The sequence below is a fragment of the Crinia signifera genome, chromosome 8 (genome assembly GCF_055691185.1).
Source record: "Crinia signifera chromosome 8, ASM5569118v1, whole genome shotgun sequence".
Lineage (NCBI taxonomy): Eukaryota > Metazoa > Chordata > Amphibia > Anura > Myobatrachidae > Crinia > Crinia signifera.
In genome coordinates this window covers 139,733,506-139,757,206 of record NC_139224.1, presented here as the reverse complement: position 1 = coordinate 139,757,206, position 23,701 = coordinate 139,733,506, and the positions used below count along the sequence as shown (strand labels likewise).

The 23,701-nt window shown below is 42.9% G+C and overlaps 1 protein-coding gene across 2 annotated transcripts in view; it reads right to left on the bottom strand.

The window, feature by feature from the left end:
* Positions 1–23,701, bottom strand: part of ASTN1 (astrotactin 1) — a 364,520-nt gene that overhangs the window by 157,806 nt on the left and 183,013 nt on the right. For both annotated transcript variants that reach the window (XM_083157262.1, XM_083157261.1), the window contains one exon: positions 19,662–19,849. In XM_083157262.1, the coding sequence (XP_083013388.1) occupies positions 19,662–19,849 (188 nt within the window). The remainder of the gene's footprint in view (positions 1–19,661; positions 19,850–23,701) is intronic.

Below are 23,701 nucleotides of genomic sequence, written 5' to 3'. Positions count from 1 at the left end.
ACATTAAATTAACAATGGAGCTATTTTATGTAAGTTCTGCAAGGGGAAGCGCTGGGTATATAATACCAGAACATTTCATATTCCGTTACCGTACATCATAGTTTTGTATTTTTTTTTTTTTATTTTACTATTCCTTCCCTTTAAAATGAAAAATGCAAGTTTGGGCATTCAACACCTAAAAATCAATTTTGGAAAAAAATATATGACTTTCCCGAGTGCAGCTAGCAGGACAAAAGCAGCTGCTTACACCAGAACAAGATATTAGCTCCTGTTTATATACCCAGCAGAACAAAATATCCAATCTCGTTAACTTCTCCACATGAACGCTTGCTGCAAACAATGTGACACGGTTATAAATAGGAGGTTTAGGGTGTACAATATTGCAGTAGTATAGTCAGTGGTGTAAGTTCCTCCCAGTTGCCCTGAGGCAAGATAAGTATTGGTGCCCCCCCCCCCACACACACACACAGACACACACACACCCTCTTATATATATATTATGTATATTGTGTTTAAAATAGAGAGTTACATCTATGGTCCCACTAGGATGGGGAGTCAGCCACATAACCGGTTTCAATTAAGTAATTCAAACTTGCAGGAGAAGAGAGGTGCCCTTGGGAGCAGGAGCCCAGCGGCAGATGACTCCATTGCCTCCCAGAGTTTTGCCTCTGAGTATAGTTAACCGCTAACCACATCTCAGCTATGTCAGTCTGGCTTGTTTTAGTTCCACTGTAATGGATGGTGCCATAAACTTTGCTGATTAGCAATCTATAGAATATTTAAGATTTGTTATTAAAAATCGTTTCACATCTGACCCTGCAGCCAGCAGCAGCTGGATTCTGAAGGAGGAATAAGATCTGATAGAGTCTGGCATGGTTTATGTTTAACCTGGGCAGTTTTAAGTATGTTATACTCCGAATCTAAAGCAATATGGGTATTTTAATTAAACATAAGATAACATTTAATTGCACAGAAACAAGAGATGAAGAGTGAAAAGATCAGTAATAAACTTGATTTCTACGAGCTGGGGGGAACTGTCCACAGACGGTGGTGCTGAAACGGCTCTCTGTGTGATAAGTGGATATTTAAAAACTATTTACTCCAATATAATGTTTCTATAATTATATTCTTCGTACAAATAGGTTTCTATGCTGTCAGCAGTAATGGTTGGATGGTCTGGGAAGAAATGGGTTGCTTTCATTTCAAAAGAAAATTATAGTTAAAATAGAGCTTGTTTCTCTATAATGATATAGCATGGAGAGAGAGAGAGGGTTATATACTAGAATAGAGGTTAGGGTAAGATGCACTTGGAGTTGGGGAAGAACATTAGGAGGAAGGGAACAAGGGAAATGGAATTGGAGGACTCACTGTGATGAAAAATATGGCATTGATGGAGTTAATGAAAAGTGACAGTGACTGGTGTTCAATTGCTGGTGTGCCCTTGGTGCTGTGCTGTGAAGAATCAGCTCTGTCTTTATTCACACAAGTGGAATAAGTGTAAGGAAAATTGATCCATTTGCTGCACATTATAATTTTGTGTCCTTTATAGCTCTCAAGAAAATGTAGACTATCGTACGTTGTCCAGAATCAAGAGCACTCAACCTACCTTGTCTCCCCCCCCCCCTTCTTTGAATCTTCCCCTCCATGCAACATTGCCTCACCCTCTGGTCTATTTTCATGCAGAACAGACCAAGAAAGAAGAAATGCTGCAGCTCCTTTTGCTGGAAACTTTAAAGGGCGTTCTGATGGCTAATGACAACCAAGATAAGACAGCAAAATGAAGCCCTGCTGAGAAGCTGGTGGTTTAGTAGGATCCTGTACATCAATAGCTTAACTGTTCTTCCATCACTGTCTGTTACTGATCTAACATAAGCAATGATGGCTGCATAGGAGGAGGTCAATGAGTATAGAACTGCTCACGGTGTCCCTGGACTGTTCACATCACTCGGGGAAGGTTGTAACTGGCTTGTCAAAATGTTGTAGCTTTTAACATAACATGTGCACAATGCAAAGAAACAGTTATATAGTGCAGTATGTGAGAAAAGCCTGGGATCCCTGTGGTCTGCCCTGCGGCAGTAATCAGTGATAGTGCACTGGTTGCAGATAGTGGAATTCAGTCTGACAGGCAGCGATAAAGGAACGATCATTGCGACTGGGTACTCTGGTATAGGGTTGGTTGTGCCATGGACTGGGCCTACTTTTAAGAGATGGCAGAGGTCAGTTATCGGACACAAAAGACAATGGGTGTGCTGTGTATTTCGTTTTTTGGAAATGCATAATAGTGTATTTCTACACATACAGTAAGCATAGTACAACGCATTTCAAGATTCATATCATATGCACCTAGTAGGCAAAAGTGTACTAATGAGCAAGTCTACATGTGATCAGGCCCTATGGGGGAGAGCAGCCAATAATATTCTAGCTATCGTTTTATAGAATGTATAACTAGGAACTTTCCTTGGAGAGGATTGATACAATTGGTCCAGGTCCAGATGAAAGGAAGACTTCTCGGCACTTTATGCAAAACTTCAACATACTGCCCCCAGACCAACCCCTCACTGCCACCAATATCCAATTCCAGCATGTTACTTGAAAGTGTGCAGATGGCATCGTAGAAATCCCACAGTTACCACCTGAATTACGTACAACAAATATGTATTCTTCATAGGCATGATTAATTTTGTGATAAGCAGACTTGGTGGGGGCCCCCCAGATCCTGGCACCCTAGGCAGCTGCCTAACGCTGCCCAATGGTACAGCCAGCCTTGCTCTATGTAAGAACACCTAGTAGAAGGTGTCAGTCTTGCACCGCCAATTCAAATATTATTGACCATTGGACTAGCTCCTCTAGTCAGGAGGGATTTCTGTGATACTAACACATGCATGTAACCTTACAATTACACAAAAGTAAACCCAGTCTGTAACATGGCAGGAAGGAGCTGATTGGCTGGTACTTTATCGCTCTCCATTTCATCAATTTTTTTAAACTTGGTGCATATGGCCCCATGTTTGAAATAATAATTGCACCCATAGTTACTATAGAACCAAATAGAATCGATAATTTGGCTGGATTAAACATAGCACAATTTGATTAATGGCCGTCCTGTTGAAATAAAGATTAAACTGAACTTCACAAGCAATGAAGTTGAAGTTGACTAAAAGGTCTCAACAGCAGCCTAGTGTGCCATGGTCTAAAGAAGTTCCAGAAGAGAGGAGAAAGCTATATATATACAGTATATGCACCTAGACAGGGTTACAAAGCCATTCTAGGGCTAGAGACTCCAGTGTATCAGAGTTAGATCTATTATCTACAAATGGGGGAAACTCAGTGCAGCAGTGAATGTGTCCAGCCTAATAAAGGGGCAGTATCAGACCCCTTCGTCTGGGCCCTGTGTCCGATGGTGGGGGATTTGCACATGTACGAATAAGAACATGGGAAAACCTCGAGAGCGAACCGATTCGGCGAGTTTCACACTCGCCTAGGACCGGGGGGAGCAGGGGGCGGGATCAGAAGAGAACCCTGTATTTTATGTTGTTTCCTTTGTGGGGCGGGAGGCTGATGTTACATGATGTAAGCACCCGTCCCCTTTTCGATCATCTTTGTCCAGGATAAGAGTATAGACTTACTTTTATCCATGAAGGGAAAAAAATAATAATTCAGTCGTCAATGACCATCAAATTATTTTTTGTCCAGGTGGCCGCATGCAAGACGTTATCATTCACATCCCCTGCATGCTAGTAACGGGATCTAGGCGGTGGAGGGGGGGGGGCATTCAGCGGGCAGCATTTATCTGTTCTCTAGGCTGCTAGTATACGCAGGCTAGTGACCAGGTCTGAATAAGGCCCCAATTCCTCCAAGAACGCACCTTCCTCATTTTGGTGTTGCTCATGAGCACGGTAACAATTTCCGCCCACACAGGTACATCAAAAAGGGTCTTCTGAGGGAATGTGGATCACCAATGAATGTTTGTGTTTTTAAAAGTTGTTTGAAAAATGTAACCTATTTTACACCAATGCCCTCATTCTAATTCCCCCGGGACCAATGGTTGGGGCCTGCGCATGTGCATATTTAGTTATGTGCAGGCTTTCTGTGCGAGCACCCTCGCCGACTTGCACTGTTGGCATGGCACTCACACAGTGGGGGGGTGGAGGTGGGCAGACAGGGGCGGTGGTGGCAAGGGGGCATGGGAACGCTCAGCATTTCATGGGCATTCCCATGCAAACACTGGGATTTCCGATGCAAATGGCGGCATGACGTGGGGTGGCGAGGACGGGCGGCTGATGTCACATGGTGTCAGCCGCCTGCCCTCTCTTCGGCCGGATGGCCTCAAGTACATATCAGTCTCCACTGACTTATATTTGGGTTCCCTGGAGAAATCATTCTCCAGGGCTCTATGTCTTCAACTTTATTTTAAGTTAAATTTATATTGGTTAGATTTATATGCTTTACTGCAATAGTTAACGTTTTATGCCAGGACGTTGAATCTCTGCATCAGGCCAGTAATGTCCTTTGTACGGTCCTGATTTCCCTCACGCTATCGGAGTGATGTGGTATTTCTGTCTCAGCAGTGCCTGGGATTTTGTTCTGCTGAAAATCCAATGTAAATGTAATGGTCTCATGTGGGAGAATACAGTATGGTCACATTTCCCCTCTTTTAACAACTGCCTGACCCCATCACTTGCTGGCACACTCTCAGACACCAGACCCATCAGCACAATTCTAGCATTTGCCTTTTGTTTTGACATTTTTTGGCATTTTGTAAAAAAAAGTACAGTTGATGGACTATGAAACATTAAGACCTCTGAAGACAGTCAATATGTCAAAGGAGCAAAAAGTTGGTTTATTAAGTATTCAGAGAGTTTGCTTATATTTTTCTTCAAGCTGAACACTGGAAAAAATAGAAGTTTTATGGTGGGTGGTAATGGTTGATTTAGACACTGGAAACCGACATGATTTTGAGGTTATCGAGAGCAGATGAATAAAATAAGGAAAGTCTGGTACTATTAAAGAGTTTTGAACTTACTACAGATGGAGCGTCTCTCGGCCAGTGCTGTGGCACACCAGAATGCCCCCGCTGGCGATCGCCGGCTGAGAGGCACTCCATCTGGCTGGGACGCGCGGGCGGAGGGGTATGCAAACCCTGCCCATCTCCACTTCAGGGAGTCGGGCAGGGTTGTGGGGGGGTGTGGGGAGGCGGCGGGGACCAGCGGACAGTCTCGGGTAGGCGGCGAGGACCGACGGGAGCTCAGTCAGAAGGTGCCGGCGGCTGGGGGGCCTTCCGGTGGCTGGCAGTTGGCAATCCGACTGACAGACCCCCGCTGAATGATAGTGGCTCCATCTGTACATTGTTCATAATATTAAGCGGTGCATAAAAAAAGTTTGACTACTGAAGGTCGACAGGGCTTTGTTCAACACCTGAATAAGTCAACATGTTTAAGGTCCACAGGGTCGACACATACATTAGGTCGACAATGGGAAAGTCAAAGGTCAAACAGTCAAGTTTTTCATGTCGTTCGCTCCGGGGGTTTGCGCATGCACATATTTGCCCCAAACATTGCCCAGGGTAGCGAATTCACCCCGCACTGAGCGGGCCTGAATCACCCCTAATTCTTGTACAACCCTTATTGTACCTTGTTAATGTTTGTTCTGTCCCATTCAGCCACTCAGTGCGGAAGGATCTCAAATCAATGGTAAGTTAGAATATATTTACAGGCGTATGTGATTATCCTATAAAACTACACTGACGTATCTCTATAGTCTAATCCATCTACAATATCGGAAACACAAGGACTAAAAGTGACTGATCTCATTACTGATCCCGGTGTAAACCATTAGTATTGTCAGCCCAGTCTAAATCCAAGTTGACACTGTGGGGTATTTACTTAGATGGGATTATCATCAGACTGCCGCTTGCATTGCGCATGCGTCAAGGTGCTGCTGCGTACCCGCACACAATAGGCATGCCTCCGCAAAGTGATTGACATGAACTGACCATTGGGGGCTGTTAACATGGTGAAATCAGGGCAGTGTTGGACTGATCCACATGGATACAGGGAAACCCCCCGGGTGGGCCCCAATACCTGGGGCCCCACCTCCTCTTCAAAGGAATCAAGTTCCAACCTGTGCACTTGAATTATACTTATTAGATATGTTACATTACATTCCGCAGGACTATGGTATAGATTCTACCGTGCACTGCTGTTATTAATCTGGTACATTGTCATGCATGAACTAGCAGTGTGTACTATATATATTTATCAAGGAACCCAGACCATGCACCATCTAATGGTTAGCCCAGTCACTGTGGTAGCTGGCCACACCCCCTCTGGAGACTGACCACACCTCTAAACATGAGCCCCATTCACTGTACTTCCTGGTTGGACCCTTCATGCCACAGTCCAACACTGTATCAGGGAGTGATTGTAAAAATGCAGACGGGTGATTGCTGTTTTCAGGGCGTGTATCTGACGTTACTGTAGGTGCGAGACCCAAAATATCACTCATGCAGCCGGTACCTCTCATAGACTCTTAAGCAATGCACATGGGTCTTTGCATCACATCGGAACGGATGTCAATCACATGCTTTTCAAGCAAATTATGCCTGAAATCACATTAAAAAAGTGGCCAAATCGCATGTGAATCGCCCAAGTGTATGGGCACATTTACATTGATCATGTTTAGATGTCATTTCTCCAATTCGTGTTAGACAAGTAACATTTAATTAGAGATGTGCGGGTTCCGATATATCCTTGGATCTCAAAGCGGAATCTTATTGGCTATCGACTGTCACATGTTTTGGATAGCCAATAAGAACAGTTTGAATAAAACCGGACTTGTGCTAATTTGGCGATAAGTACCAAATAAATCTGAACCCACACTCTCTACATATAGGACCTTACACAGGTCCGTTCGCACGGGAACCAATGGGGTGTTACTGTACATGTGTTACTAGATAGAACTGAGCTCCCAAACATCCGATGGTTCTAATACTGTACTTCTGAAAAGTACAGTAATTGTCTTTTAAATTAGATAAAACTTGGCTTCCTTTGCTAAAGCTACTAGTTTCATTGTCCCAATTTATACCTGGATAGTTAAATTCACTCATAAGCCTCAGAACATTTGTGTTGGCTGCCCTTTCCATTTGTACTTATAATTTAATTTCAGTGCAAACATTTATGCTAGGTGGCCTATAAAAAACCTGAATCAGTACATCAATGATGTCTGAGTCTCCATTTATATCTAAAGGCCCCCATATATTATTATGCAATGAACATGCAATTTGGGCTATTTTCCTGTGATTGCAGCGAACAATCGCAGGAAAAGAGCCCAAATTGCATGTGAATGACATAGAAACATAGAATTTGACGGCAGATAAGAACCACTTGGCCCATCTAGTCTGCCCCTTTTTAACAGCAGGTTAGATGACAGCAGGTCTGATGCCGTGCTATGTCCCATGCACATTGCCTGCTAGTCCAAATGGCTGTACAAGGAATCTCTTGGTTTGCTTCCGAGCCGGGCAGACTTGGCTGGGATCCCATGCGATATAACGCATGAAAAAGGATCCTGCCGCCTGGGACCTTCCCAGGAAGCTCAAGGGGTGATTAATGGCGACCTCTCCAAGGGCAGAAGTTGCCCTAATGTATGCCCGCTTTTAGTCACAAGGTCTCGCAAAACAGGGGCATTGTAGTGGCATATTGCTGCTGTTTTTTTTTTTTTTTTTTATACTGCAATGGCGGTCACAATGGACCACCGCCCAACTTCCCCCGGATCGGGACAAACATTGTGATTGTAGCATAATTTGACACTGACACTTCCCTTTAAAGGGATCACAGTTGGCAACTGCAGTATGCATCGTCATTATCTGCACAGATACAGTATCCTTAGGTTTTTAAACAAGCTTTTAGATACTGTAGGCAGACCTGTCCACCTTTACGAACATGCTATAACCTTCCATCTTCACTGCAGACATAACATTTATCCTGCCAAGTCTCAGCCAGACCAACTATGTCATAATTATCTTTCAACACCATTCATTCTGGTCCACCTGTTGTGCTTGGCAGGATCCCAGCAGTTGTTACCGTACATTTGATATTTTTACAGCCACTTAGCTACAGCTTATCTTTCCTGCCTCTACTTTCTCTACTGCCTGTGGTAGAAATATTGTTGTGTTGCCCGTATTCCCGCAATCCCATTACCGCTATTGCCAGCTCAGGATGGTTATACCAAGGGCCAGAAGTGGCAAATATGCTTTATTTAATGAAATATATATTTTTCTAACTGTCATTCTTCAAACACAGCCTGTAACTTGTAAGTTAGTAGCTGATTGGCTGGCACTTTTTCTCTTTTAATTTTATCTCCGTCCAAAGCTTAGTAATTGGACCACTAAGCTTGGTGGTCCTGTCTAGGGAATTGCCAAGGTTGCAGATTATTCTGTTTCCTCATTATTCATTGGATACACCTAGTAGTGCCAACATCTCTGTGAGAGAGGAGCAAAATATTGCCAGCAACGCTCACATTTGTTATATAAATTCAAATACAAAAATGTTGTAAAAAAAAAAAAAGGGTAAAAAAAGATGATATTTCCTGTATAAGGTAAACATTACAGGTCATGATGATGAATAACAATGTTTGCTTGGCAAATTTCACACCTATTTTGCCAAATTCACTTGGCACTCAAAGGGTTAATGTCACACTTTGCCGGACACAAATGCAAACTTTTTGGCATGCTGGGGAAATACTGGCAGCTCTTTCAGGTAGCGCACAGCATTTTACAGTTGTATAGCACCTCCCAAAATGTTGATGTTGACATTGTGATTCTTGACAGTACTAATGTAGGGTTAAATTAGGGTTAGGGTTAGCCTTCCACTTCTTCGTTTCCACTAACTTTTATTTGCTATGGCAGGAGAAATCATTCTCCTGCTGTGTAGACATGCGAGGGGGTGTGTTTTCATCCCCTAGCATGTTAAAGAGGTTGAATCAGCGTTGGCGGAGGGGGGGAATCACTGAAGCTGTTACAATATACCTAGAGAATACGGACCTGGGCCAAGTGCCCCATCCCCTTTGGGCCGGTGATATCAATAGAGACCCGACAACACCTCCCATCCGACGCATTCCAACCTTTTATTCTGTAAAAGATCTACTGTATATAAGGTCAAAATGCATCAGTATTTTCATGTGTCGTGTTGGAATTTTCATGTGTTGACCATTGGCATGTCAACCTTTTACGTGTGTCGACCTTTTGTTTATGTCAACCTAGTTCATATCAATATTTTTCTTGTGTCAACCTACTGACTGTTAACCTAGACACTGTCGATCTATCAAAATGGAAGGTTGTGACAAGAATCAGGTGCACAGGTATATACCACAAGTTTAATTATAGTGACACACAAGTAATATATATCATCTCTCTCTCTCTCTCTCTCTCATATATATATATATATATATATATATATATATATATATATATATATATATATATCTAGTGTCTAGTGTCTCTGTGTCTCCACTGAAAAGCCACCCAAGGCCAATGTGGGCATTTAAATCAAGACCTGCATGCATCCATAGTTCCCAAGAAGAACTGCCATGTTCTACTTCATTTGTAATTAAAGAAACACAGAGGGCTGATTAAGCCTGAAGGGGCATAAACCACTAAGGGTTCTTCACAGGTTACACAGTGCTGTTGGTCACATGTATGTTAATGAGGATGGGCACAAGGCCTATCAGAGCAGGGGGAGGGTTCTAGACAGGGTAGGAAGGGATCACAAGTTATAGTGATAGACTCTCTGTCTGAAGAAGCCCCACCCACCCTGCCCTCTTTCTCTTCTTCTCCGGTGGCGGTAAAGAACGGTCATTCTTTAAGAACTCTGTGTGTGTGTAGGTAGTGGGGTGCACTCTCCCTCGACATCGATTGTCATGGGCCATGCTTTTGTCCGGGGGGTGGCCGTCACCACCAGGCCGGGTGGCTGACCAGGGAGAGTGATCACCAGCGATGTATGTATGCATAGTGATCTTTAACCCCACCTTTCCTATAGTGACCGTTCTTTAGTGCTGCCACTATTTTCTAGTCATAGTTTTAGTTGTCAAAATAAATTTGACATTCTTTTGAAACGCCAGCACTTTGTGTCCGTGTCTTATTTTAGGTTAAGTTATTTAAGTTTAGAGTTAAGGTTGTGTTTAGGTTTGTCAACAGACAAGGTGTAAACCGGGAGGATACCCGATGGTGAGTTTATACCTAGGAGATAAGAAATACTAACGTTTGCTTGAACTTGCTGAGTAAGGTTTATTTTTCCATATTAAGATACATTAATATTCTGCGAGAAGGTAATGGGACACAGTGACACAATATTATTCTAAGCAAACAAAGGCTTAATCCCAAAGACAGTAGGGTTGAGAGAGACAAAGTGAGCGGCATTCACTAATATAAGGACCTGGAGTCGTGTTGACAGCTCATTGCTTTTGTTCTAATTATTCACATAATATATTAAGATGTGAGCTGGGAGTGTGATGGATGGAAGGGGAAATAGAATGTGGAGAGGGGAATTCAGACAGCTTGTTATCAAAATTAATTATCCAGGAAATAAATATCCAGTGAGATTGCCTGCGAGAGTGACGAGGGGATCTTCCAGTTTCGGGAGGAATAGGAAAAGTCACTTAGAAGCCCCCAGGCTCTGACCTATTCTGTAAATGACAATACTCCGTGTCCCAATTTATTATATGCAAGTGTGTCTACAGGGCACACATCCATCATACACTTCACGGTTAGAAGATTATTGAAGATTATTAATGTCATTAGAATCTTCACCCACTCAGAGAATGCGGCAGCGATTTCAGAGGAGTATAGAAAGATGGCAGAGAATGGGCAGCCCAGAGAGGGCGCAGCAGTGTAATCTGGCACAGTGGACGAGTTTATTTTTATTTAAACGGTCATGAGAGATATCTATTACGATGCATATGGGACCTACACACATAGGGATTTAGGGGCATTTTCTAAGCGATCTCAATACATCACTTATAAAAATGCCCCTACCTTGCTCCGTGTGTAGGGGCCATAGCAATAGTGATGCGAGAACCCGCACGTCACTATTGCCCCGGCAATTAATATTAGGGGTGGCCATCGTTGCCATTGCCATCAATGGTTGCCATCAATGGCAATTCTGCAACTGGCCATCGATAGTGCTTAACTATGCAATGGATGACCATCAATATTTTTACATATTGATGGTCATCCATTGTATTTGATTGATTGGCCTGTAGGCCAATCAAAACACAAGGGGCGGGGCTTCTCGGTTGTCAGAGGGCGGAGCTATGCTCAGTGTCCAGGCACTTTGAAGAAAAAAAAAGCAAAACATTGTTTTGCTATTTCATCGATGGAGGGAAAAATCTGGTTCTCCCCATCAATGGTAAAAGTATTCGACATCGGCCATAAACCATCAATGATTTCAAATCATCGATGGTCGATGGCCATCCCTAATTAATATCTAGCAAGCTGGATAAATCTAGTTAATCGCTGTGGTTAGGGCCAGTGTTCTCAGCGGAGGACACTGGCCCTGATAGATTGCTCAGCACAACACTAACACATCACTGTACGCTGAGCGATCTAGCTACGTGTGTAGGCCCCATAGCCCGGTATGTTTGTATTCTTAAAGGGAAACAGAAATTCTGCATTAAAAAAATAGCAACTTACAATTTAAGAAGAGTTTTGTCTTTTGGACGATGAGAAGTTCGGCACAGCCTCGCCCGCCAACTCCCATAGAGGGCCTGATTCATATTTGCAAGTACAGCAAAAAAACATATTCTACGTCAGGTAGGGAAGATGAAACATTTGCAGGCAATTTTAGGCCTGATTCAGAAATGATCGCAAATGCTAAATCTTTCTGAAATGGGCAAAACCATGCTACACTGCAGGTTGGGCAGATGAGTTAGATTTTGGTGACTTATTTTGTTTCTGTGCAGGGTAAATACTTGATGCTTTATTTTTAAACTGCAATTTAGAATTCATTTTGAACACACCCCACCCAAATCTAAAGACCCTGCATCCACTAATGCGACTTTTCCGAGGAGAGATATCGCAGCCGATCCCCCTTGATCTGCCTGGGAAGTGATCCCGTTCCCTGCTGTGGGATATGATGGATACTTGGTACGGCAGTGACGATATCTGGCTCCAATACGACGCTGATGGAACCGTGCATAGGATCAAAATCGGAGGTTAAACACATTTGTTTTGGGGTCTTTTCACCTGATTCCAGAAGCCCAGTGCCTCGGAATTGAATGAAAAGGGCTAAAAGTGCACCAGTAGATGGGGGCTTTAACTCTCTCTCTCCACATGTTTTATCAGCCCCACCTGCAGTGCACATGGGGCCTGATTCACACCTGATCGCAGGCCATGAATTTGCAGGCCAGGCGATTATCGATTGACTGCATACTAGTGATGCAGACGCAGACTAGGAACTAGGCCATATATATCTGATATGCTGTGTTTAATTTGTATTGCTTGGTGAAGCTCTGTTAGCTTTCATTATTAAACTTTAACGATTTTAAGAGGAAAAGCTTATAATTATGTGAAAAAAACAATCTGAAGCTTTTCCTCTTAAAATCATTGATAACTGTGTAAATAAGGAATAGTATGGGTCATAATAACTTATCTTTGGAAAATGAGCATAACCTACATTTCACCTTGCTCTATTTGAGGATCTGTGATGATCTTCCAACTGTCACAATGGTGGTATAACTTGTTTACCCTCTCTCTATAACTGCCCCCTAAGCCTGCAATGTCATGACATCTCTCCTAGGCGGCAGGCCTACCGGCTCTAGGAAGTAGGATGCTTCAGGCCATCCCACAATCTGCAGAGTTCCTGTCCCGTGCCCCGGGTGGCCATGCGGCAATGCTACTGGCTGTAGGGTGGTGTTCCTTGTAAACCACATGCAGATGTTTTGGGGTAACTAAAATGGCGGCTGTCTGGCACCGCTTTTACACACTAAGTTACAAACTATTTCAACCAAAATGATTGATTGCACCAGGAAATGTGATGCCACACGTTATGTACTTTACAAGGTATTTTCTTTTTATTTTGATAAATGTTCCAAATCTGTATCTGTGCTTTTATTTACAACTAGACTTTATCAGCCTACAAACCTCAATACTTTTCTGAACTGATTTAACTTTGCCCTTCTAAAATCAATAGTTTTTGTAGCTCCCTTAAAAACATTTATTCTCTGATGCACTCACGTAAAATGTTACCGTGTTGTGATCACTAGGTTCGAAATGTCAAGTCCAACAGTTATCCGCCTCTAGTTGGTTTCTTCTACTTTGCAAAAGGTACAGTAGTTGTTTTTAGAACAGCCAAAAATCCACCTTCTTTCCTTGTCCCCATTTATAACTATACTGGTAAAATCATCCATCCACTAAGAGATCCACATTTGCTGTTTTTTTAATTTGTAATAATTGGTCCATTTTAATAGAACCAATTAAAACAGCCAGAATCGGCTCACTGATCCTCGATGGTCAACGATGAAGAGTGAGCCACCAGAGAATCAATGAATTTAATAAACATTTTAAAAACATTCCTGATGTGCTGTTTCTGGCTGTTTTTAGTTTTTCTATTAAATTAGGTCAATTACCTGGTTAGTGAATTGATGAATTAACAATAACTCAAGACCCCATCAAAGTAGTTACTGTACAAGTTTCCCTGCTTACATGTAAACTGAAAATGTCCTTCGTTTAGGTCAACAAGCATGTCCAAACTGTGTCCCTCCAGCTGTTGTGAAACTACATATCTCAGCATGATGGGATTTGTAGTATCACAACAGCTGGAGGTCCACAGTTTGGACATGCCTGGTTTAGGAGATGAGATATTAAGGTGGACAGACTTACCAAACCTTCTAAAGAGGTCAAGTAAAGAAGGTGCCCATGGAGCAGCTTCTAGCTATCAATGGTCTAGTTCATTCTATAAAATCATAGGTAGAATCTGATTGGTTACAATGGACGACTTCCCTACTTTGTACGCTTTTGAAAATTTGATAGCGTTCCACCTCAGACCCTAGATTAAAGCACCTTTACAATGGAGCATTTATGGGCAGATTGTGGAAGGCAGTCTAGGTTGTACCATTAACAGACTCATGTCTAAGCCCTACATGTTTCTCAGTTGTTCAACCTCTCATTAAATTTCCATTAATTGGCGGTTGTACTGTTCATTTGAACTGTATAGTAATATTGAGCTATTTTTGCAGTAGGGTGCTCAATTTAGGTGTCAAGAGTACTCCACAGTCAGATGTCTGCTATAATAAAACATATTGTTTTCAATTCATTAGCTACGGTGTATCCTGCTGCAGACATATGTCAGGATGGCGGCTGCCAGGGACCCAATTAATGTGCCAAATCTAGATAATTGCTACTGTTTGAATACCCTCTCATCAAAGCTAAAGAGGGCCCACCAATGCATTTTTTTGGATGTACATTTCAGATAGTATAAAAAAGGCGCAGATTATAATTGTCTACCACTCACAGCTCCGAATTTATATCCGGGGCTAACTCAGCACCTCATTAAGGAGAGAATCGAATGGGTACACCTAAATGTGCGCTGTACACGTGAAGTGTGACTTGAAATAAGTCGAGAGACAAGTAGATGTTGGATAAATCTTTCATCTCCAGTCAGCTGAAATGTTTGCTATGTATAAAGACAACAAAGCGCGGAGAGAAGCTGGCAGGAGAGGTTCAAAGAGAAGCCGGTAATGACTGACTGGTGAGGAGACGTTTTTTATTTGTTTAAAGATTTCTTGACAATATCATGCAAAATAAGGTGTCTAAACCCTACCACTCACATTTACTCATTTATTCTGCTTGATGGTGTTTTATCCCTACAAAATGAATCCCAAACTGAAATTAATATGGTTGTTAAGCCCTCATAACTTAAAAGGAAAAGCTGAAATAGAATTATACATGAGCATATTAATATATTACATCAGCCATGTATGGTAAAACAGCTGCTTTATGCATTAAATTGCATGGTAGTATTGGGGTGCTCAGTGAGCAGTATTGGGGTGCTCTGTGAGTATTGAGTTCTTCCTTATGGTGCCTACACATGTATCAATTTCAGGCCATTTTCTGAGCAATTTTACTTAATTTAACTACATCGCTCAGATGGTCCTTCATCGCTGCTATCTCCCGGTGATTCATACCCTGCACACAGGCAGATCGCTCAGCACACATCACTGATACATCGCTGTGCAATGCTGTGTGCTGAGCAATCGGAGTATTCTGAGCAATCTAGCATCGCTCATCTACACACATCGCTATGTGAGTAGGCCAAATAAGTCTTCTTATAAATCAAATAAAACAAGGGCATAATGTAATAAGGCCCCGAGAAAGAACATTCTGTATCGCCAAACATTGTGGTCATTGTGGGAGATGGGGTGGGAGAAGGGGGCATTGGGCTGAATGAAGGGGCCCTGATACATAACTTCCAGGGTGGTAGAGGATGTTTAATACGCAGAGGAGGGGTGTATAGTGGAGTGGGCTTATTATTCATAATTTTCTCTTTGGAGGACAGCTTGCTTGACTGCAGATATCTCCAGTTCCCGGAAATAGATTTCTTAGCTTTTAATGGAATTAAAACTAGAGAATCCCACCTACCAAAGGCTATTGGGGTCTAGGGAATCAGAGTACAGGAGGCAGAGCAATCCGCCAACGAGTATACAAAACTACATACCAGGTGTGTGGAGCTGGAGCAGTAACCAGCTGCTGGAAGGCTGATATCTCTGGTTCTGGGCATAGTAGAGACAAGCTACTAGTGTCCATCAAAGGGGGAGAGTCCCAGCTTTTGGAATATATGCTCAGAAAAACTCTAAGTCAGACAGAAACTGAAATATCTGACTGGGGAGAGCAATTAACAGGATTGGATGGGGACCACTGCTTTGAAGTCAGATATCTCCGGTTCCCCAGGGCCGATTTTTAAAATTCTTGCACCCATGGAAAGAGGGGACCCTCAGCTTTCAGCCTAGGGCCCTTAGACTCCTGGGGGGTTCTGGGTACTCAGAAACCCCCCCTGCCTGCGTGCGCTACTGCCCTCCATTCCCCCAAGCATCTCCCCGGCAACGGCGTTTAAATAACATGATTAGTGGCTTTTTTGGGGAGGGGGGTGGGGCTAAAATGACACAAATCCTGTCATTTTAGAACAGCCCCCTACTCTTAGACCTGTGAGTTATGGTATTTGCCTACTGGGAGCAGGGCTTGACGATGGCGAGATCAGGCCCCCCCCCCCCCCCTGGAAATGCTGCTGATAGTTCCCCTCCAGGCTTCTCCCAGAGCGGAGACACTAAAAGAGTGTAAAAGCCTGATATAGAGAACATTCAGCAGCAGAAGTTATCAGTTCCCAAACCAGTGCAGGGAGCATTTCCTTTTAACTTCCGTCTCTTTTTTACAGAGACCCTTTTGCTAATACTCCGTCTTCAAAGCTTTTAGGCTTGGCTACTGCGAAGCTACAATAGCACACAGAGTTTTGTCTCGCTCTACCAACCTGGTCATCGTCTTATCAGTTAAAATAAAAATCTGTCCTGAAGGCCGGATGGAATTCTTCATCTATTACAGTATATGGTAGAATTTGCAAATGAGTCAGAACTGGATGATGAGCAATAACTCAAAACTATCTCAACCTTTTATCAAACAAACCTAGAACTCATTATACAGTAAAGCAGGATGCTTATATTATGTGGGCAGGGATCGGTGAGCATAACCTGTTTTCATGGAGGTCACCGTGCAGAATTCAGCATTCAGCTTTGATCAGTCCAGGACTAATGAAAGCACAGGTCTGATTGGTAGCTATAGGTCACTATACATGACGTACAGTCTCATCTATCTTATAAATGATCTCTTTCAGATGTCTTCCCTGTGCTTAGCACCTGGACCACCAAGTTATTCATACTGTATAAACCTCGCTACAGTATTTATTCTTAAATGAACAACAATTATAAGCATTTAGATAGTGGAGAAAGGAAAGGACAGCATGTAATGAGGAAATTAATACGATGTACAAGTTTCCCGTACTTGCTAAAACTTACTAAACATAAACCAGATTCCGCCTGTTATTTTTAGAATGTACAGTAGTTAAAAAAAAAGTAAAATCTGGTTACTATCGGCAACAACTTTAATTTTTAGGAAATGTAGTAAAGTTTCTACCTGCTTGCATGTACCTAGAAATAGACCTTTAGTAAAAATGAAGATTTCTCCACCTAGAGTACTGCAGTTCGCCACATGCCCTACTGTGGATATACAATAAGGCAGTGATTCAGGCTGGATTGCAAAGCACATCGGGCTTGCTAATGGACAAAACCCATGTGCACTACATGTGGGGCTGATGTAACATGTATAGAGAGAGTTAGATTTGGGTGGGGCTTGTATCTCTTAACTGTCCCGTTTTTCGTGGGAATGTCCCAATTTTTTGGGATGTTCCCCCGTCTCTCCCAAGGCCCGCAGTGTTCCGTGGTGGAAGGGGGGGGCATTGGGAGTCCTCCTCTGTCCCCTGTGAATAGACGCTGTGCACAGAGCCGCTAGCCATGCCCGCACATCGGTGAAAACAGGGGCGTGGCCTCATGGCATTAGTGCACTCCCCCTCATCGTGAGGCCATGCCCCAAAATGTTGGGTGCGCAAATCGTCCATCCTCCTTCAGGTTCAATGTTGTGAGGTAACTATGTATCTATGGTCCTTAGTCTAGTTCACTATTTCTGACAAAATCCTTCTTAGATGGACAAAACCATGTGCACTGCAGGGGGGCAGATGTAACTTGTGCAGAGAGAGTTAGATTTGGGTGAGTTATTTTGTTTCTGTGCAGGGTAAATACTGGTTGCTTTATTTTTACACTGCAATATAGATCTCACTTTGAAGTAAAACCCCACCCAAATCTAATTCTCTCTGCACAAGTTACATCTGCCCCACCTGCAGTGCACATGGTTTTGTCCATCTAAGAAGGATTTTGTCAGAAAGAGTGAACTAGAATAAGGTCCTCTATTACAGTGTAAAAATAAAGCAGCCAGTATTTACTCTGCACAGGAACAAAATAGCTAACCCAAATTTAACTCTCTCTGTACGATGCATTTGCCCCTCCTGCAGTGCACATGGTTTTGTCCATTAGCAAACCAAATGTACTTTGCAAACCAACTTGAATCACCCCTAAAAGTGGTGTACTACAAAATAGTTAGTAGAAAGAATAGCGCTCAATCAGAAGTTTATGTTATTTTCTAAAATAAACTATGAACAAGACAGCTATTTTGGGTAATGTGAGGAACAGAACCTACTTCCGGCTGGGGCACAAATTTTCAGCATTAATCATCCACAAAATAAAAAATCTCCCTGGGTCAGGAAGGATCTGGCCTTAGGCATTTATTCATTTTACAGTAAACACTGGGCATTTGAGCATACAATATAATACATAATGTATAAGCACAAGGAAACAAGCAATTTGCCGTCTTATAGACAGTTTACTGTAACAGTAGAATACTTAAGGTAACTTTAAAAAAAAAACATTACCAGTGGAATGCAATCCCTGTTTTGTTGTTGGACTGTGCCCCTTCCCCACCACATGACATATAGCCTGCTGGTACTCATTACACTTCCACACTGCATAGTTATACCTCCCAACATCCTGAAAGGGAGAGGTGGGACCTCAGCAAAAGGGGGTGGGGTTCGCAAATTGTGGCATATGTTGTGCCCCCACTGTACTGTTGCCCATGGGCAGTACAGCGGGACAGTACCCAAAAAGGTACAAATGGGAGGTATGCATAGTTGCTATTCCTTCTGTTGTTCTAGTTGCACCAATTACATTACATTGACTGCACCGTGGGTGTGACTTGGTGTGCCAAACAAGCATTGGCCATGATGTAGAATAGCTACATCTATGTAAGGACAATTTTTATATTACTTCAAAATTTATCAATAACAAACTTTTGGCCTAGGGGTGAAGTGACTAAGAATTCTGATACTCTAGGGCAGGGGTAGCCAACAGTTCACGTTTTCCAGACCACCTAGCAGGTGCACAGGTGCACTCTTTACTCACTGCCAAATTACAAAAGATCCACAGGTAGAGATAATTACTTAGCTTGTGGATCTGCGAGGAGACCTGGAAAATGTTAACTGTTGGTAGCTCTCGAGGACTGGCGTTGGCTACCACTGCTCTAGGGTGCTGGGATTCAAAAAAGTTTGGGAATAATTGGTGTATGCAGTCACCTGTCACTATGTTCCATGATTGTACAGTAAGTTTTACCCTGTCACTGGAAGAACCTTGCTACTAGGCTGATTTATATGAGAATCATGAACATCTTATACCACATCATACACATCTATATTTCTTCATTCTTGCGGTGTGTTCATAGGAAAATGGAGGGTGGCGGGGAAGGGGTGTGTGATTTCAGGTTTCCCGGAAACCCCCTCCTCTTGGCCAACAGCTCAAATTACTGTATGACAATAGCAATAGCATATAATACAATTATTATAGCTGCCACCACAACATGCAGTTAAAGGAACTGAATGTATGCTCTTGGGGGTATGGATGTGATCATCTATGGCTACATGGCACGTTGCACCTGCTGCCACTCTTAGTTCCTAATTTGATAAATAAGATTATTTAAAACCATCAAAAGTTAGACTAGAGTTTAGGTTGCAACATCCACTTACCATAACAGAAATGTGCAGTATCCTTAGTTCCTCTTCAGCTGCCTCACCTTGAGGTTCCTCTGTGGGTTCCTGTCCTGGCAAATTTGATGAACCGTCCTGATGGTGTATGTGGAACAAGAGAGTCCCATTTTCAAGCCACTGCTGTCTCCATCGGACCAGCGGGATATCATCCGTGTTTCCTGCGATTTCTGAAATGGAAAGTAAGTATTCAATCACAATCTATTATAAAATAAACCCCGAGGAATAAAAGCATATTAGTTATTCAGCCAAGGTAAGAATGGCAGTAGACTTAGTAAACACTGACAAATGTCTTATATAGCATATACTGTGTATATGTTATACTCAGGTATCCGGTGAACAAACATTAGACATTTTTCTAAAAGAAAACAAATAAGTATAGACTTCCAGTAGAATAAATGTGAATCAGACCTGAGTGACATCTACGGACCATTAGCTTGAAATGTCAGAGTTCGTTCTGAGGGGCAGATTTATTAAGCTTGGAGAAGAGATAAACTGGAGATAAAGCGGAGAAAAGGTAAAAGGAGATAAAGCACCAGCCTATCAGCTTTGTTTGAAAAAGACAGTTGGGAGCTGATTGGCTGGTGCTTTATCTCCTTTTACCTTTTCTCCGCTTTATCTCCAGTTTATCTCTTCTCCAAGCTTAATAAATCTTCCCCTCAGTTACAAAGCAACAGCAACGTTAAGGCTACAAAGTAGTCTCCAAACAATTCCAGAAACTTGTTATTCAAATGTAAATTAAATAATGATTGTTATGTCCAAATATGTCAACAAAATGCAACCCCATATCTCTGGAAGTTACATAGTTACATAGTAGGTAAGGCTGAAAAAAGACTTGCGTCCATCTAGTTCAACCTGGTATAGATATCCATTGCTGATTTGGTAGGTTCTGATATTTTACAGACAGATTATCAGAAGTTCCAGTACTTGGCTAGAAGGGGCTGTTAAATTTCTGCATGGTTATCTGATTGGAACTTGATGGTTGAGGACATTTTTTACCTAAATTAGGGATGCAGTCAGGATGCCAACAGTCAGAATGCTGAGTGCAGAGGACATTAGGCTTCAGTATAGGGCAGGGGTGGCCAACTGGTCAGAGGTAAAGAGCCGAAAAATATCTGTAGTCAAGCTAAAGAGCCAACAACATGCGCGCGTCTTCGATGCGCGTGCCAAAAAAGGGCATGGTCTATTTGGACCCCTTGGGTGGGTGTGATACACATATGCCTCCAATAGTGCAGTGCCATATATACATATGCCCCCAATAGTGCCAGATACACATATGCCTCCCACGGTGCTAGGTATGCCTCCCACGGTGCTGGGTATGCCCCACGGTGCCACAATCTGCTATGCCCCCATGGTGCCACAATCTGCTATGCCCCCACAGTGCCACAATCTGCTATGCCCCCACAGTGCTAACTTCCCAGCAGCAGCACTCACCGTTGTTGCTGCTGCTGCCGGGCGTGGAGAGGACAGTCTGGTGTCCCCCTGCAGTCCTATCATGTCATCGAGGGGAGGAGAGCACAGCACACCGCGCGTCTCCTTCCCCCAGTCACAAGGATGCACAGTGAGGGGTAGGAGAGATAAGCGATGCATGCTCTCCTCCCCTCAGAAGCGGAAGGGATTTGAGGAACCGGCAGTGGGTGATGGGGATGGGGACAGACGGTGGGCGGCGGGCAGCAGTGGGAGCAGGAGCCGCACTTTAACAGGGGGAGAGCCGCATGCGGCTCAAGAGCCACAGGTTGGCCACCCCTGGTATAGGGGAAGGGTAGAGTTCAAATACCAGCATTCAAAGGAATGACCCTTGAGATACCACTGTTGGCATTCTGATGGTCAGAATAGTCATTGCTGAAATGTCAATACCATCCCTAATATACACGGGGTACCCTTATTTATCTCATGTTTCACCCACATGTAACAAAATTAGATATTTAGTGAAAGATAATTAAATACATTTTAAGGAGTGCAATGTAAGTAGGTGACTGAACAGCCTGTTTCCTCCCAGCGTTCTATAGGTGACGACAATCAAGACTTGTCCTGTACTGAAGAGGGCACTCCTTGAACTTGTCTCATTCAATAGAGGCACAACTGCCAAATTAAACTAACAAAACAGAGTAAATCAAAGCTGAAATGTGGTTTAGACATTGTCCACAGGCAGGATTTTCATCAGCATTCATTCCCCATGTGCATTTATATCCATATCCATATTGGAAATTTGCAACATAAAGTATCTTGATTTAGACAAAGTATAGGTACCAGTCCTAGGGCAGCTGAGCAGGGCCTAGGATGGGGGGTATCCAAATCCAGGAGGTGTAACCATTACTCCTCCCACAGAAATTTGAAATAAAGAATACTATGCGCTGCACCTCGCAAAGGTGTCCATCTTTACCCCTAAGCAGAGGGGCCTAAGCCCTGATGACACACACCCTGGTGGCATAGCCTTGACTCTGTGGGTACAAGGTGACTATATTCCCTGAGCACCAACTCTGCTGGTGGCAGGCGGGGTTATGGTGCATGAATTTGGTGGACGCAGTGCGGTTCCTATCACTAAATCTTGCAAGGGCCCCAATGTCACAGGAGCTCCTAATAACTTGTGATTAAAAGTGAGAACACCAAGATAGGGTGCCACTGCAGCTGACCCGGGCCTCTACAACAAAAGCCTACGCTGGGGTAATCAGTATCCACCCCCTCCACTTGGCACCTCTTCATGTGCCTATTAAGGAGACAAAACAAATATAATCCCATGCAGGTTTACATAACTCTGACAAATGCACCTGCATGAGCTCAGACAAGTGTTCTAGGCCAAGTACAGTATTGTATGTTTGTGCAATTGCACATAAATGGCATTTGGGACAAAGAAGCATTTGCACTTGAGAAAGCATAATTATCTGCAAGTAGTCAGTGCCAGGTGCCAGAGATGATAATGATGACTGTTCCCATCATTTGCAAACCACTTCTGATTGGCTGTTCGCAAATATTGGCTGTTCGCTGATGTTGACTGACAGTTTCATCCCCGTTCCAGCACACATCATGCTGTTGTGCGCATGTTTAATCATGGTGAGTTATTTCTGCTTCATTACAGAGGCTTTACCAGTTTTACTGATTCTTTGTATGGAATGTGTTTGTTGCAAATAAAATAAAGGGTTAACATTATGGGCCTAAGTGAATGTGAAATATGTCTGGAACAAGCCCATTGTTGCCGGCCAGCAGGCAGCTAATTAGTTGCTGCTTTGCATATTGCAGCAATTACTCTATGGCTTTCTTATTGAACACAATTTTAGCCTACGACTTAGGGTACAACTACGGCCAACTCTTAAATGGCCCCTGTGTGTCTAAGAACAATGGATAGGCTTACATACTGTAAATCGCCATCAGAAAATTCTGACTTAGCAGAGGTGGTGCTAACAAAGCGTAATGTGTGCTGCCTTTATTCTGTTTTTGATTTATAATTTCTCAATAATTATTTCTTACATTTACATTTAGATGTAGTATGTGAAATTAGGCCCCCTAAAAAAACTGTAGCACAATTACTTTTTAATAATAATAATAATAATAATAATAATGATATTTATATAGCACTTTTCTCCCAATAGGACTCAAAGTGCTTCACACATTGTCTTTACAGCTCGAAATACAAAACAAGCTTAACAGTAGATGTCAGTGAAATGCTTGAGTAAATAAGTATGTCTTTAGTCTATTTTTAAAGGATTCTATAGTGGGCGCTTCTCGCACTGTGCGAGGAAGAGAGTTCCACAGAGTTGGAGCAGCAAAGTTGAAAGCTCGACCCCCAGATGAATTCAAGGAGATTCTGGGTACTGTTAGTAGTCCTTCTTCAGTGGATCGCAGTAATGGAGTAGGACAGTAAGGGATCAGCAGCTGTTGCAGGTACCTTGGGCCCTGGTCATGTAGGGCCTTGAAAGTGAGTAAGCCAATCTTGAAAACGATTCGCCATTTTACAGGTAGCCAGTGAAGGGCGTAGAGAATGGGAGTTATGTGGCAGGAGCGGGGCTGGTTAGTTAATAGTCTGG